This window comes from Heterocephalus glaber, unplaced genomic scaffold (assembly GCF_053883595.1).
Source record: "Heterocephalus glaber isolate CG9 unplaced genomic scaffold, H.glaber_assembly_v1.0 deba00001498, whole genome shotgun sequence".
Classification (NCBI taxonomy): domain Eukaryota; kingdom Metazoa; phylum Chordata; class Mammalia; order Rodentia; family Bathyergidae; genus Heterocephalus; species Heterocephalus glaber.
Window position 1 is genome coordinate 5,939,899 of NW_028258321.1, and position 15,482 is coordinate 5,955,380.

General features: G+C 56.5%; 1 protein-coding gene and 1 pseudogene across 15 annotated transcripts; one reads left to right on the forward strand and one right to left on the reverse strand.

The window, feature by feature from the left end:
• Positions 1 to 561: 561 nt before the first annotated feature.
• On the reverse strand, positions 562 to 14,199 carry Slc68a1 (solute carrier family 68 member 1). 15 transcript variants are annotated; one of them, XM_087185756.1, is made up of 14 exons: positions 12,355 to 12,425; positions 11,122 to 11,231; positions 10,834 to 11,007; positions 10,274 to 10,380; positions 10,055 to 10,159; positions 7,362 to 9,103; positions 5,763 to 6,093; positions 5,367 to 5,449; positions 4,475 to 4,927; positions 4,238 to 4,361; positions 3,497 to 3,593; positions 2,583 to 2,754; positions 2,199 to 2,392; positions 562 to 1,251 (listed from the first exon to the last, which is right to left on the reverse strand). In XM_087185756.1, exons 7-14 carry the CDS (start codon positions 5,928 to 5,930, stop codon positions 992 to 994), a joined length of 1,551 nt encoding a protein of 516 aa, XP_087041882.1. In that variant the 5' UTR covers positions 5,931 to 6,093; positions 7,362 to 9,103; positions 10,055 to 10,159; positions 10,274 to 10,380; positions 10,834 to 11,007; positions 11,122 to 11,231; positions 12,355 to 12,425; the 3' UTR covers positions 562 to 991. The 15 variants fall into 15 exon arrangements, with proteins under 15 accessions (XP_087041882.1, XP_021101187.1, XP_021101189.1 ...); XM_021245528.2 differs by having other exon boundaries at positions 11,122 to 14,199; XM_021245530.2 differs by having other exon boundaries at positions 7,362 to 7,516; positions 8,972 to 9,103; positions 10,834 to 14,199.
• LOC110346011 (small ribosomal subunit protein eS6 pseudogene) lies at positions 12,914 to 14,709 on the forward strand (annotated as a pseudogene).
• Positions 14,710 to 15,482: the final 773 nt, after the last annotated feature.

The following is a 15,482-nucleotide window of genomic DNA, read 5'->3' on the forward strand; positions in this document are numbered from 1 at the left end:
AAGCTATTGGACACCACAGGATTCTCTGGCACCAGTATCCCTGGTGCCTCGGCTAAGACACTCAGCAAGTGCAGTGGTTTTCAACCCCCGCAGCGAGGTAAAATCACAGGTTTTCGGAGCCCAGTGTCAGGCCACACCCCGACTCATCAAGCTGGACTCGGAGAACAAACCCCCAAAAGCTCTGAGACTCCCATGACTCCTGCTTCAGGAGCCTCTGGCCTCTGGAGTCTGTGCCCAGCAGCAGCACTGGGAATGCACTGACCAGCTGGCTCCAGGTGGGCACCACCTGCCTGCGCTCAGCAATCTGCATTCTTGTCCTGGGACCTGAGTCTTTGACACAGGTGACCACCACTCTGGGAAACGGCTCTCTGGGTGCTCTCCCTGCCCAGTGAGGAATCATTGTGTTTCATTTTTTGAGACATGTAGTCCAGGCTGGCCTCAAACTTACAGCAGTCTTCCTGCCTCAGCCTCCCAAGTACTGGAGTTACAAGCCCTGGCCACCACACCCTGCTCAGTGGCCAGTCTTGTTCACCAGCCTGCCACTCACAGCACAGCCCTGAGGAATGGGAATGGCTGGCTTTAATCACTCAGTAACAAAACACCTCTAGAGGTGGCACAGCTACAGGCACAGGGAACCGTCTGAGAGGCTACTGGAAGGATGCGAGGAGGAAGTGAGCAACAGAGCTTCCCCTGACTGGGCAAAGGGAACAGTCAGGGTACCAAAAGTGCCTCCTGAGGCCACCAGAGCAGCCAGCCCCACCCAGGCGGCAGCAGGGGCCTTGGGACCCTGCCCAGGGGTGCAGCCCCATCCCTGCTGCTCCCCTGTGTCCTCCCCCAGAGGCGGCTCCCTGAGCACTGACAGCCCAGGCCTTGCTGAGCAGAGCCGGGCAGACCTCAGCAACACTCCTGGCTCGGTCCCCAGAGCTGCCGTCTGCTGTCCGTCCTCCAGGTGGGCTGGGCAGTGTCCTCAGCAGGGTGGCCTCACCATGCTTCACACTGTCTTAACGTCCAGAGTCTGGACCTGTGCCAGGCTCTGGCGCTGGGCCTTGACCATGCGCAGGTGCTGCCCATGCAGCGTGAACCGGGACCAGGTGAGGAGCTGCAGCAGTGCGCAGGTGATGGGCACCAGCACCAGCAGGTAGAAGCAGCCCTGGCGGAGTGGGGCCCTCGCCGGGGCTGGAGCTGGCGGCTCTGGCCAGGGCTTGGCACTGCCCACGGGGGTCCCCAGGGGCTGCTGGAAGAGGTCATGACCTAGGGCAAGCACAGGGAAATCGTGGTCCGCCCAGTTCCCTCGAGTCTGCAGGGTGATCGCAAACGTCCCAGGCCACAGCTCCTGATGCCTCCCCAGACCACCTCCTCCCGTCCTTCCCTCCTGGTGAATGACACCACCAGCGCCCCGAACTCAGGCAGAAACCTCCCAATCTGCCTCGATTGCTCTGTTCAGCTTCAGCACTCACACCCACCATTGGTCTCTTCCCGCTCTGAAAGGCACCCCACACGCCCTGCCTCGCCCTGCCTCGCCTCTGTTGCCTCTGCCCCAGGCTCCCCCAGGGGCCTCCCCAGGCAGCCAAAGCCAACTTTCCAAAGCATCAATGAGACCGGGCCACTTCCCTGCTTGTAACTCTCCTGAGAGCCTCCCGGCACAGTGAAAATAAACTCCAAACCCTGCTCGATCTGCAAAGCCCTCTTTGCTTCCCCAGCCTCACCGCTAACCCCAATACTGGAGCCAGGCCCTTTCCATTCCCTCTGCCTGTGATTCCCCGGGACTTCTAGACCCACCCTTGCCCCTCCAAGCACAGCCGAGGGTCGCCTCCTCAGAGAGGCCCTCCCTCACTGCAGTCACACTGCCCATTTCACCACAGCAGTCACGACGGCCTGGGAAGTGCCTGGTTCGCTGCTTATTGCCAACCCCACCTCTGCCTGATGAAAGTAGAGGCTCCATCACAAGGGCAAAAACCTTGTCTGTCTGCCACATTGTTAGCTCCCAAGGCAGAGCCTGGAGAGGTGGCATTCTGCACCAATCTGCTGAATGACTGAATGAACTAATGAAGGAACACAGGACTTTGAGACCCAGTTCCTCTACCCATACGTGGGAGGTGACAGAAGGTGTTAGGTGTCAGGGCTGCTCTCTCCCTCTCTGGACCCAGACCCACAGCTTGCAGCTGGTATCCCAGGGAAGCTGGGCCCCAGAGCCTCACCTGTGTAGAAGCAGAGAAGCCAGGTGCCCAGCAGTGGGGCGAAGGTCTGGCCTGGTTTGGTCACCAGGGCAACCATGCCAAAGAGGAGCGCCGAGGCTGCCTGTTTGCGGTGATTCAGCACCAGGTCCTCATCTACCAGGTCAGTGACCACCAGCGTCAGCAGCTTACAGGTGCCCTCGGTGAAGACACGGTTACTGCCAGAGAGAGCCGGAGGGAGGACAGGGGAGGGGCAGTAGAAAGCTAAGATGTGGTACATCCCTGTACCAGCTCCCCCGACGAGTGCAACTATGTCCTGCACTCAGGTACTAATAAAAATGCTTACAATTACCAAAACAAGTGAAGGGGCAGGACAGAGGTGTGCAGGCAAGGGCAGGCGGGGCACACCTGGCAATGAAGAAGCAGAGTAGGCCTGAGCGGTCCGGGCCAGCCACCAGCATGAGCAGGCTAAGGCCCAGCTTGAGCAGGAGGAGCCCCCGCACTACAGCATAGACGCCCCAGCGCCGGCACAGGGGCAGAAAGTAGAGGTTGTTGAGGTGAGGAGCAACGTAGGAGATGCCTGGGAAGGAGGGTGCCATCTTATCAGGGGCAGAGCCATAGCCTTACAGCATTAGAGCTACTAGCCAGGAGTGGCACAAGCACTAATTCCAGCACTCAGGAGGCTGCGGCAGGAGGACTGCCATGAGTTCAAGGCGGCCTAAACTACATAGCAAGACAGTCTCAAAAAACCAAACAAAACAACACTCAGAGCTACTGTCTGCAATACTCTTACACTAACAGTGCTCTGGGCTGTGTGCACTGCACACTTGTATTTAATCTTCACAAGCCATGGAGATAAGTACAGTTGTCCCAGAGGCCTGGTTCAGGGCCCCAAGGATAGCAAAATCTGCGGATAAAACTTCCATACAACCTACACACCTCCTCCCACACTCTCAGTCATCTCCTGGTTACTTACATAGCCTGAGGCCATGTAGACGCTGTCTGTGTAAGTAGCTGTTGTACGATGAGGAAAATGATGACACGTGTTCAGGGCAGAGGCAATTTTCCCTGGTATTTTCCCTCCCTGTCTGGTCCAATCCACACATGCGGAGGCCACGGGTGCTGGCCCACGAGAAAGGCCCACAGCCACAGCCCAGGCCTGCAGCTCGCACCCGGGCCTAGAGTCTGCTCCTTGCACTCATAGCCACTGCACCTGGCTCTGGGCGGAGCCGCCAGGAGGGGACCACAGGAGGGCAGCCCTGCCCTCCCCCAGGACTCAGGGAAACAGCAATGGGCGGGCTGCAGGCCGGACACCAACTCACCCAACAGGAAGGAGCCGGCGGAGAGGGGGATGTGGTCTGACAGCAGGTGCTCCAGGAAGAGGGGGAAGAAGTTGCTGTTGAAGTGGCAGTGAAACACCTGCAAGCCACAGGGCGATGGGGAGGGCCTGACAGGGGCAGAGCCACAGCGGAGCACGCATCCTCTGTCCCGTCCCGAAACAGAAACAGGGCAGGCGGGGACAAAGCCGCACGCCACAGCCCGCTGCTTATCTAATTTCGCTAAAAGCCAGACCACACAGTAAAATAGTAATTGGAACAAAGTTTTCTTTTTCTCCTGAGACTCGGTCTCACTGCCTTGCACTCACTGTGTAGCTCAGGTGGCCTCAAACTTGCGGCAACCCTCCTGCCTCAGCCTCCCAAGGGCTGGGTCACAGGTGTGCACTACCACGCCCAGCTACATGTTTCCATTCAATTGAAAATATCTTAGTAATATAAGTCTCTTGACTTTTTGGGGGGGGTGATACAGGGTCTCACTCTGTAGTGCAGCCTGGCCTCAAACTCGTGGCAATGATTCTCCTGCTTCAGCCTCCCAAGTGCTTGGATTACAGGGAGGCTAAAACCTGCCTAAGACCACACAGGGGCGAGGGTATCAGAAGGTGCTAGAGATCAGGCCTCCGAAGGTGCCACCCTGGCTCCTGCCAACCGAGCACCAGGCCCGAGCTCCAGCTCCAGCCTGGCCCCTGGAGTGAGGCAGTCAGCCGTGGGGAGGGGGTGCCCCCATACCTGCACCAGATCCATGCCCACGAACCACAGGAAGTTCTGGTGACGTGCCAGCTGCCGGAGGTACTGGCCCAGGGTGATGCTGCCAGCTTCCTCGGCGCCAGCCAGCAGCTCCTCTCTGCACACCCTGTGGGGCAGAGGAGCTGAGAACTGCTGGAGCCAGGCCAGAGGCAGCCCCACCCCAGGGTGGCCACCACTAGCCAGAGACCCAGCAGCAAAGTCAGACTCAGAGCCACTCACCCGCCATCCCCAGTTGGGGCTGAGCACCCTGCGTCCCTTCTGGCCACCTCCACCCACTGCCGCAGCAGTTGCGTGGCCCCCAGGAAGCCCAGCGCAGAGCCAGCAGCCAGAGCCACACAGAAGGTGCGGAAGGAAGAGAAATTCTCCTTGTTCCAAAAGGCGTAGGAGGCAAAGACAGAGAGGGAGCCGGCCGCGCTGAAGAGGGAGCAGTGGAAGTTGAGGCGGGTCCGGTCGTGGGCTGAGATGGCCAGGTCGGCCAGCAGAGCGTGATGGTGCAGGTCCACGAGCGTCAGGAAGCCATCGTAGAGGCACAGGCACAGCAGGAACTGCAGGCCAGCAGGGGCCCAGGGAACCCAGAATGCCAGGAATGACAGTGCCAGCAGCGGCCCGTGCCGGCCCAGGGCCTGCACCCGGCTCAGCACCACAGCCCGCGAGGAGAGCCCAGTGCCTGACCTGCAGGGAGAGCAGGGCGCTGGGAGACGCCCTCCAGGCCTGGGCAGCCCCGGCACTGCGCACACAAAGGGGGAACCCTGGACTGTGGGGTTTACTCCAGGCTGTGCCCCAAACCCCGCATCCCCTGCCTCACACTAGCCTGTGAGGACTGACGGCCACGGGCACTGGGACCGACCACTCAGGGCTGGGGACAGCAGGGGCCCGAGCCAGGAGGCCAAGGGACCCGCCAGCAGCAGCAGCAGCACGTGTGTGCAGGCTGGGCCACCCAAGGCCACTGCTCCCACGGGACAGCACCTGCTCCTGCTTGGCCCTGGAAGGCCGGGGCCACACTGACACCTGAACTGGCCCCAACCTCCCCCCACGAGCGCAGGCCGCTGTCCTTCCGCTCTGCAGGCTGGGGCTGCAGCAGTCACGAGGCGTCCCCAAGACACACACACACCGAGGCTGGGAGCTGAGGAACTGGCGGTCACTGAGCCAGCCGAAGAGAGGGTCGTTGAGGCTGTTCCACAGGAGAAACACGGTCTGCGGCAGAGGGAGATGAGGGGAGACCCTCGCCCATGCCACTGCACCCTCCTGACCCCCACTAGGGGCCCGCTGGTCGTGCGCATGGGCGACTCTTCTGTGCTACACAGTAAGGCGCCGCGGAACAGCGAGCACGCAGACTGCAGTCCGGAGAGCTGGCCTGATGTCCCGCGCAGGCGTCACCCAGGCCCCAGACCAGCCTTTCCGCTGAGCCTCGGAGGACAGCCTGGCCACCCTGACCGGGGGACCCAGCGGCAGCCACCGCCCTGGCACCTCCGCTTGCGCCCGGGTGGCCGCACAACGCTGGCCCTACCTCCCCGACCCAGAAGGCCGTTTTGTTGATCTTGTACACTGAGACAAAGGTGTCCACGTAGTAGAGAAGGAACACATTGTGCAGGATGGAGGTGAACAGGGCCAAGGAGCCATAGACCATGGCCGTGGGTGGGCCCAACAGCCGGGCCCGGGGCCACCCCAGCCCCATGGCAGCCAGCGCTCCTCAGCCCCCAGAGCACCGAGGAAGGCTCGAGGCCACGGGCAGCCTCGCCATCCCCGGCCTGGGGAGAAGGAGCCGTCAGCAGGAGGGATCTCAGCCAGCTCTGCTCCTTGGAGTCCCTTCAGCACGCATTTCCACAGGGAGAGTCTACCTAAAACAGCGAGAAAATCATCAGGGAAGCATGGCCCAGCAAGACGCCACTAGCCTGCGAGTAACAGAGAGACTGACAGCCGCAGGAGAGGAGGCAGGCTGCGCGGGCGCAGGCCGGGCTGACGCTCAGCGGCTCCTCGGACCCAGCTACACACTGCACCCACCGTGCTGGTGGTGCCGTGAGCTCGCTGTACAGTGCACTGCAGAGTGAGCGCCTGAAATTACCCCATGCTCTCTCTGTTCTGTAAAAGGCAAAGGGGAATATTATGCCTACTCTGCAAAAGGACGTAAGGATTAAATGAGAGGGGGAGGGAGGCAAGAAGGTTAAAAAACGAATTAAGAAACGTCATCTGCATGTACCAACTTCCCAGGATGAAGGCAATCATTATGTTCGACAAACATGTACCGATAAAATACATAATTTTTAAAGGATTTAACTGGAGGAGGAGGGAAGGGAATTTTTAAAAAACAAGCTGTAGGGCCAAGGATGTAGCTCAGTGGTTCCGCTGCCTGCCTCAAAAGCCCAAGGTCTCGAGTTTGATCCCTGGTACCAAAAAAAGAAGAAAACAAGCTGTATTATGTACATATACCAACTCTCCAACACAACTGTAAAATCCATGGATTGCAAACATGTGCTAATAAAATAAAAAATTTTGGGGGCCGGGGATTTAACTCAGTGGTTCCAGTGCCAGCCACGTAAGCACAAGGTCCTGAGTTCAATCCTCGGTACCAAAAAAATAATAATAAATTTTTTAAAAATAAAAAATTTTTGAAAAAGGATTCAGTGAGGTAGCTCACAGTAAGTGCTCAATTAATGGGTATTGATGGTATCATTATTATCTTTACAAAATCCCTACAAAGCCATACATGGCTATAATCCTAGACTCAGGAGGCTGAGGCAGGGAGATTACAAGTTCAAGGCTACCTGAGCTACATCATGAGTTCAAGACCATCCTGGACTACACAGGAGATGCTGTCTCAAAAGAAAAAAAAAATAAATCCTACAAAGTTTGTAGCACTATTTTGATTTATAGGAGAGTATCCTCAAATTCAGAGATACTGAGTAATTTGGCCAATGTCACACAGCAAACAACAGATTTGAAAGCAGGCCTGTCTGAACACCAAAGCATGTCCTGCCACATGACCTCCCAAATCAGGTTCCCAGCACTGCTGGGGAGGGTGGGAAGCGCGTGACATCTGCTCCCTGACGGGAGTGATCGGATGCAAGGCAAGCTGAGCTGCGGTGCACTGTGATCCCAGGAATCCCACCTCAGGAAGTAACCCCAAAGGAGGCTGCGCGGAGGCGTTCACGGCAGCAACCCAGGACACCACACAGGCTGGCGAAGGGCTGCTCAGCAAGCTCAGAGGACAGAGGCCCAACACATCCCGCAGGCCCAGGTGCAGCTTAGTTGTCGAGTGTTTGCCTGTGGGTGGAGGAGAGGGAGAGGGAGGGACAGAGACAGCAAAGCACAAATGCCCTGTGCAGGACTGATAGCTAAGCTGACCAAGACTGGGCAGGGAAACACAAGTCAAGTCAGGGTGTTTTTTGGTACCGGGGATCGAACTAGGGACCTTGCGCTTGCAAGGCAGGTGGCAGCACCACTGAGCTACATCCCTGGCCCTTGGGTTTTTAACAAGCAGCACTTCCCAAACTGTAACCCATGTAAGTCACCAGGGGCTCTGTTTGAATGTCTGTCTCTTCTGACTCAGGCAGTGAGGAAGACTGAGGTGACGCTGGCTGGTGTCCTTGCCCATGACACACTTTAACTAGGGAGCCATTAAGCCTGTCTCTTTCCAGTCTCAAAGCCACTGTTCTCTTCTTAGCAAAACAATTCCCATGCGCCTGTCCGGCCCCTCCCGGGAAGCTCTGGAGGCCTCCTCCTGGTGGACTCCCGGCTGTGAGCTGAATTAGGTCCCCAAAAGATGTGTTGCGGTCCTCGATCCCAAACCATGAAGCTAACCAACCACCTTTGGAAGCTGTGTCTGTCACACCGAATCGGGGCCTATGGCGGCACCCTCGTGAGCAGAGGGAAATGAGGACACAGAGCAAGACGGACACGCGCAGACGGAGGCAGGAATTGAACTGGGGCAGCTACAAGCCCAGGATCGCCAGCCAGCACCAGAAGCAGGTTCCCCAGGGCATCCAGAGGGAACACAGCCCTGACCAAGGCCTTGATCCAGGCTGTGGCCCTTCCAGCTGGTGTCACCTGTACAGCAGCCTGAGGAACCCGAGGGGCCCCCAAAGAGCCCCGGCTCCTCTCACCCCACCTGCCAGGCTCCCATGTGCACCTCCCTTGGTCCAAGCCCGACAGGCCGGCATTACTTCCTCAGGCCTGGCCTGAGACTGGGTACCAGGGGAGACAGCGGCCTTGGTGCCGCACCCCACCCTGCCAGCAAGGCCTCTGCACCGGCCTCTCCCAGCCGGCCACCCTCTCGGGCCGCCCTCCCAGGGCTCCCACCCACAGAGGCCCCTCCCATCCTTCCCTCCGAGCTTCACAGCAAACCCTCCACCTCCAGCCCTCAAAGGGCTTTGGGGCCAAAGAGCAGGGCCCCGTTACTCTCTGTAGCTCCGGTCATTCCCTCTGACCCCGTGCCTCCCAGAACTCCCTGCTTCATTCCACAGCCTTTGCCCAAAGAAGTGAAGCCCCATCTCACCAGACGCCCGTGACCTGCCCTTGTCACCTGAGAAGGTGAAGCCCACCTAAAAGTCCTCCTCAGCCTCCACCGGCTGGCTCCCTACAGTCACCCTGCAGCAAGGATGGAAGAAGACTCCAAGGGTGGTGAGACGAAATGTGTGAGTTTGCCACCAGAATGGCCTGGGTTCGAATCCCAAGTGCACTTCCTACAAACAGTGTACTGCATGCAGGTAAGTCACCTACCCCTGCGGAGCCTTGGTTTCCTCACACGCAGAGTGCTGGACCGTACAGGAGTGCAGAAAGGATGAAACTAAGGTTCAGAAGCCCCGAGCTCCACGCCCATCCCAGAGCAGATGCTCAGAAACTTGCTTTTTCCTATAACAGATCAGGGTAGAGCAAGGGAATACCCTGGTACCCAGGCCTCTGCCCCGAGTACGGGAGCCCAGGGTGGTCATCGTGGGCCTTGGAGGAGGAGCAGGACAGGGACGATGAGTACCAGACCGGCCCTTCCCACAGGCCTGGCAGGGGGCAAAAGTGCCTGTGGAGGTGCAGGGCCCTGCAGAGGGAGCCAGGGGCTCTGTAGCTGCTTCTCTCCCAGTGTCCACCCTCCACGAGCACATAGCCTGAGCCCGAGGCCTCCCACCCTCACCACGCTGCCAGAGGACAAGGGCCTGCCTGCCCCAGGGAGGAACAGCAAGGAGCCTCTCCAGCCTGCTCCCATAGGCGGGGTCACAGGCCCCGCAGCCGCCCAACTCCACTGCCCACCAGCCCCCCGCACAAGGCCTGGCAGGGCCCCACAGCCCATCCCACCCTGGAACAGCTCCCGTCGGTGGACCTGGGCCGGCCACTCCTTCTTCTGAGCCAATGTAGATGTCAGCGCAAAAGAAGTATAAACCACGGGGCCAGGCATGTAGGAGACGCTCAAGAAATAGTATTTTCTCTCATCTCTGAACTTTGGTTTCATTATGGGGGGCGCGTAGAAGAGATGAGTTTATTTTGGCCAGAGTACACTGCCAAGGGGGACAGTGGGTAAGTTTTCAAGGGAGGAAAGGTTTCATGGTCTTCAAAGATCAGACTCCTCTGGCAAACGTGTGAGCGATGCACCCAGAACCAGCACCAGCACCAGCACCGCTCCCTGCCCTGCCAGAAGATCCGAGCCCTCCTCACCTGCCAGCCCCCAATGCTTTTCTTTTTTTGGTACCGGGGATCAAACTCAGGACCTTGCGCTTGCCAGGCAGGTGAGGTGCTACTGAGCTAAATCTCCAGCTTTCCCAAATGCTTTTCTAAATGCCATCGCCATGCTTTTGTTCATGCTGTTCCTCCTACCTGAGACACCCGAGATGTGACTCCACACGACCTCCAGGCACTGGGGTGTCCCTAGCTCTCACATCTCTCATGAGGCCACACACTCTGCTGCTCCTCCCATCCACACTGCAGAGAAGAAACCAAGACTCTGAAGGTTAAAGTGTGGGCCCAAAGTCACAGAGCTGTTAGGCACTAGAGCCAAGATTCAAAACATACTGGTTTGAGTGTGGGGGCACACACCTGTAATCCCAGCACTTGGGAGGCTGTGGCAGGAGGATGACCTTGAGTTTGAGGCCAGCCTGGGTTACACAGAGAGTTCAAGGCCAGGCTGGACTACATAACCATTTCTGGTTTCAAAAAAAAAAAAGAAAGAAAGAAAGAAAAAAGATTTTGGGCTGGGGATTTAGCTCAGTGGTGCCACCACCTGCCTTGCAAGCACAAGGTCCTGAGTTCAATCCCCGGTACCAAAAAAAGAAAAAAGATTTTGACTAAAAATGCCTCAGTATTTCTCACTTCACCACACACTACCCCTCCTCCACAATCTTACCAAATCCTGCTCATCCATGGCCCAGGGGGGCAGTTGAAGGCCTCCTGGGTACACCCAGTCAGGCGTTCTCACCTCTCTTGGCCCCCTGACCCCCTGCATCAGGTGTCCAAAGGCCTCCCTTAACCTTCTCCAGCCCAAAAGCCCTTAAGGGGAGGGCCAGGTCAAAGAGCTCGTTTCAAACAGCTAAGACTTCACTGATTTCCACTCCTACCTCCCACCAAGCTCCTTCCCATGGTAGGCGCTCAATGAATACCTGCTGGTTCAAACTGCAGAGGGAGCCTCAGCTCTGGGGGTCCGGGGCGAGGCAGCTGGAAGCTTGGTGTGTCCCTCAGAAGAAAGCATGCAAAGCCAGGCCACGGGTGTGCAAAGAGGGACACTGCTAACAGCAAAGAGCAATAAACAGTCCAGAAACAGTGCAGCTGAGCACCTGCAAAGGGTAGTGGTGGAGAGTAGAGAGTCTGTCCTGAGGACAGTGAGGCCAGGGACACTGACTGGGTGAGAGGTGACAGTCTCAGCTGCTTGGAACCAGCTTTCTGCCAACCTGTAAAAACTCCCACTTCATTCCATTAGGCTCCTGAGAGATAAAGGACCAGGACTGCAGCAGCACACCAGCCTCTCCTCCATATTGAACCAACCTTCAGGTTGTGTGTGCTGGGGAGGAAACCAAGAACATCAGACTTGGCCCCAGAATGCAGGGTGTCAGAGGGAGGGTGGGCGTTTGCTTCCGAGTTGGTACAGAGGGGAAATGCTACTAATAAGCATAATTTGGAGTGAGGAGTCCTGGGTCAGGTCTGAACATTAACACTGACTAGCTCTGTTTATTTCCACATCTGTGAAGCCAGAAAAACAACTCCAGCCGGGCATGATGACACCCGCCTGTAAACCCAGCACTCGGGAGGCTGAGGCGGGAGGATCGCTGCTAGTTTGAGACTAGCCTGGGCTACATAGTGAGTTCAAGACCAGCATGGAGTACACAGTGAGACCCTGTCTCAAAAATAGAAAGAAAAACAACTCCATTCCCTGCCTGTCCTCAGGGAATCAAATGAACTGAGGAAAGTTTCAGGTGTAGCGCACAAAGCAAATTTTCTCAACAAGTGGCTGATTCTGAATTGTTTGCTGTGCGTCCCGTTTCTCACTCCAGAGCCTCCTCTCCCTGCCCATTCTCGCCACAGCAGGGCCCAGCTCGAGGGGTGTTGCTGGGGGCGCCAACCCTCTATCCCAGCCCCCTCGGGCCGGAAATGAGCCTTCACCTCACTGGACACTACAGTGACACAGGCCGGTTAGCGCTTCACCCCAAACCACTGGCTCCTTCCAAGCCACGAAGTTGTTGGGATCAGCCAGGAGCTCTTTACTCCCGCCGGGATCTCCACCCATCCACAGGTGAGAATCACCTGAGGAGCGGCGCTCTAACACCTAGGGCAGCCCAGGGCCTCCCAAGTGCTTCTACTGCGCCACCAGGGTTAAAAGCCATTGCATCCATGAAAAGACTCCAGCCTGACCCTTGCTTCCGGGGACCCAAGGTCTCCAGGGAGCTCTGACTCGCTGCTCCCTCTCCTCTCCCCGGTGAGCCCTCTGCAGCGATTCCACCGCTGCTCTTGCAGCCCAGCTTCTTCCGCCCTGACCCCACATCGGATCCACAACCTCATCAGCTCCAGGACCCACGACTCCCAGGGCGGAAGGCATCCCTGCCCCCCGTGGGTTTGTCGTCTGTGTCAGATCGCCCCTAATCCGGCCCGGCCTGCCTGCGAGCCCAGTCCCGGGACCGGCCTCTCACCGCAGTCCTGGCAGGCGAAGCCCAATTCCGTGGTTGAGGAGAGCCAAGCGCGAGTCACTGCGCCTGCGCGCATCACCCCGGGTTTCCCCTGGCTTTCCCTCCTCCCCGCTCAGCGATTGACTCCGGCAGGTGACCGCGCTGAGGGAATCGCCGCCATGTTTGTCTTGGGCGCTTGCCCTTACACACACAAGCACGCGCGCGCGCTTTCGAATAGGTTGAGGCGGCCTGGATTCCTGGCCGGTTCACCCTCTCTTTCAACTCCACGTCAACGCGTTTCTTTTCTGGTTACTCCCCTTCCTCCCTCCTCCCCAGTCCTTGTCTAAGTCAAAGGACCAGAGACCTGGGCCTCCTTCTTGAGGTCGGCCTGGATGCACAGCTGAGGCAGATACGGAGGTGACAACGGCACTGCCTGGGGTTCACTGGGGCTGGACTGTGGGCCCCTCTGGACGGGGATCCAGACCACAGGGGCCGAGGCTGCTGCGGGGAGACGAGCGCACCAGGCTGTCTGCTTACCGCCTGTAAGCAGTCATAGCCCAAGCTCCTCATTAAGGGAGCGATAATGCAGCTGACCGAGCGAGACGCGCTGCCATTCCAGCACTCCAGCCTGAGACTGGAGGATGCAGAGCTCCAGGCTGGCCTGAACTGCACAATGAGGCCCTGTCTCAAAATAACACCAATACAGTAATAGCAATACTAAGAGTAAAATGTAAGGAGTTCTAAGCTCTGACGATGTGCCCTATACTGCATTTAATATTCTACAGGCCTCTTCCTGTTGAGTCCTCACATTACACTTGGGAAGTAGAGGCTATGATCCCCACTTTACAGATGAGAAAACAGAGATCCAGTGACTTTCACACAACAAGAAACAGGAATGTTTCCTCTTCTTACCCTCGCCCCAAATCAAGTTTGTGTGGCTCAGTCCATCCCCCAACTGGTCTGGAAGCTTGGATAGGTTTCAAAACCATCAAACAACACACATTGCCAACCTCGAGTTTGTCATGCTGTGTCCTTTGTAAATTTGCTAAAGGAATTTCCCCTGCCCTTCCATCTCTTGCCAGGATGCACTTTCCTTTCAAAGCCAACCCTGAGTCTCCCAGCCCTCCGTGGGAGCCAGAGGGAAAACTGGAAGGGCTGAAGAGCAACGGCCTGGATGTGCCCTTTAGGAAAGGCCCTGGGCACACGATTCTCTGAGGCCCCTCAGCCTTCTGATTTTAGAGACGATGTAACCAGTTACTCCTTTATGTCAATACCAGGGCTGGACCTGTGATTATCTCTCATTTCTCTTGTGATTGCCAAGCACAGAGCTAACTGGGAAGGGACTTGGGGTGCTGCTGGAGTCCCGAGACCTGGGACAGACATGCATACACAGACAAAAAAAAAACCCACTCGGGAGCTCTTTGCCATGGTACCAGGAGGGCGATCAGTAGCTTCAAGGTGAAGCTGAGCAGCTCCTTCCCTGCTCCTTCCCAGCTACTGGCTGCCGGGAACTCACTGAAGTGGACAAGGAAGATAAACATCATACACTCTGAGAAGCGTATGGCCACAGAAGTTGCTGCTGACATTCTCCGTCAGTGGTGGGGACTACAAACAAGGTTCCCCGGTAAAGCAGGGTGTCTTGACTCATGGCCCAGTGTGCTGGCTACTGAGTAAAGGTCATTCCTCTTACAGACCAAAGAGAACTGGAGAGAGGAAAGCAAGAATCTGTTTGGGGTTTCATTGTGGCACCAATCTTGAGAGCCTCAACTTGGTTCTTTTTTTTTTTTTTTTTTTTTGGTACCGGGGCTCAAACTGGGGAACTTGGGCTTTCCAGGCAGGCAACGGAACCACTGAGCTAAATCCCTGGCCCTCAACTTGGCTCTTGTAAAAGGAGAGAAAGATGTTCCTGGATTGACTCGTACTAAGGCACCTCGCCGCCTGGAGCCCAAAAGAGCGAGCAGAATCCATAATCTTCAATCTCTAAAAAGATGGTGTCTGTCAGTATGCTGCCAGAAAGCCCTTAAGCAAGGAAGCTAAGACACTCAGGACCAAGATACTCAAGATTCAGCGTCTTAGTACTCCATGTGTCCTTCAACACAGACACTGCTGTATTGCTCTGAAAAAGCAGCATACTGAGAAAAACAAGGAATAAAGGCCAAGAAAAAAGAAAGAAAAAGAGAAAGAAAAACAAGGAAGAGGCTGCAGAATATGTACACTTCCAGCTAAGAGAAGAAAGGAAGCCAGAGAAAAAAGCCAGGAACAAACTGCCAAGGGATACAGGCTGTCCTCTCTGAGAGCGTCTACTTCCAAGTCTGAATCTGGTCAAAAGTAAGAATGCTTAGGCCCGAGTTTGATCCCTGGTACCAAAAAAAAAAAAAAGAAAGAAAGAAAGAAACAGGAAAAACAAAACAAAAGCCACTCGGATTGCTGAATTTTTAAATGTTTCATAAGAAGTTCATGGGAATGTGGGTGTGGATATTTGGGTGTGTATCACTGATCCAAGAGACCACTCAAACCAGCCTAACAATACAGGAATTTTTGACCTGGGTGGCTCAGTGCCATCAGGATGTCATTTCTTTCTTTGTGCCCTGGAGCAGGTCTGTCCTTCCACACTCAGGCAGGCCCCCTTTCCCTCACGACCCAGAATGCATTCTTCCAGGATTCAGACCTGGGGAAAGGAAATGCTTCCTTCCAATGGAATGGAGAACCAAGTCCTGGGCTTGACTCGCCTTGGTCCCCAGTGCTGACCCAAACCAGTACAATGCACACGGCTGAAGTACTGAGTAGCTTCACCCTAAAGCACCCAAAAGCTAAGCACAGAACAACCTACCTCTAAGAACCACTTTGCTGAGAATGAAGTGTGGTACCCCGAAAATCTGGAGGGGTGAAGACCGAGATGCATCTCAGTCAGAATGCCAGCAGCACTGTGCCCATTCCTGGAGGCTGTCGGGTGACCCTCCTGCCCACTCTTCGCAGCTTCTGGGGGCTGACCACATCCTTGCTCGTGACCCCCTTCCACCTTCAAAGCCCACACTGGCTGCCCAAGCCTCACCTACAGGGCATCCCTGGGACACTTCAACCACCTTGTCCACCTTTAAAGGCCCTTGTGATCACAACAGGCTCACCAGGACAGCTTTTTTTTTTTTTTTGGT

Bases quoted from the DNA above. Each gene is read 5' to 3' on its own strand.
- Slc68a1 (XM_004866443.4), bottom strand. From the start codon at position 5,930: ATGGGGCTGGGGTGGCCCCGGGCCCGGCTGTTGGGCCCACCCACGGCC. The intron at 5,450-5,762 runs GTAGGGCCAGCG...CCTCTGCCGCAG, and splicing joins CGGCCTTCTGGGTCGGGGAG to ACCGTGTTTCTCCTGTGGAA. The intron at 1,252-2,198 runs GTGAGGCTCTGG...TGCTTGCCCTAG, and splicing joins GCTTCTCTGCTTCTACACAG to GTCATGACCTCTTCCAGCAG.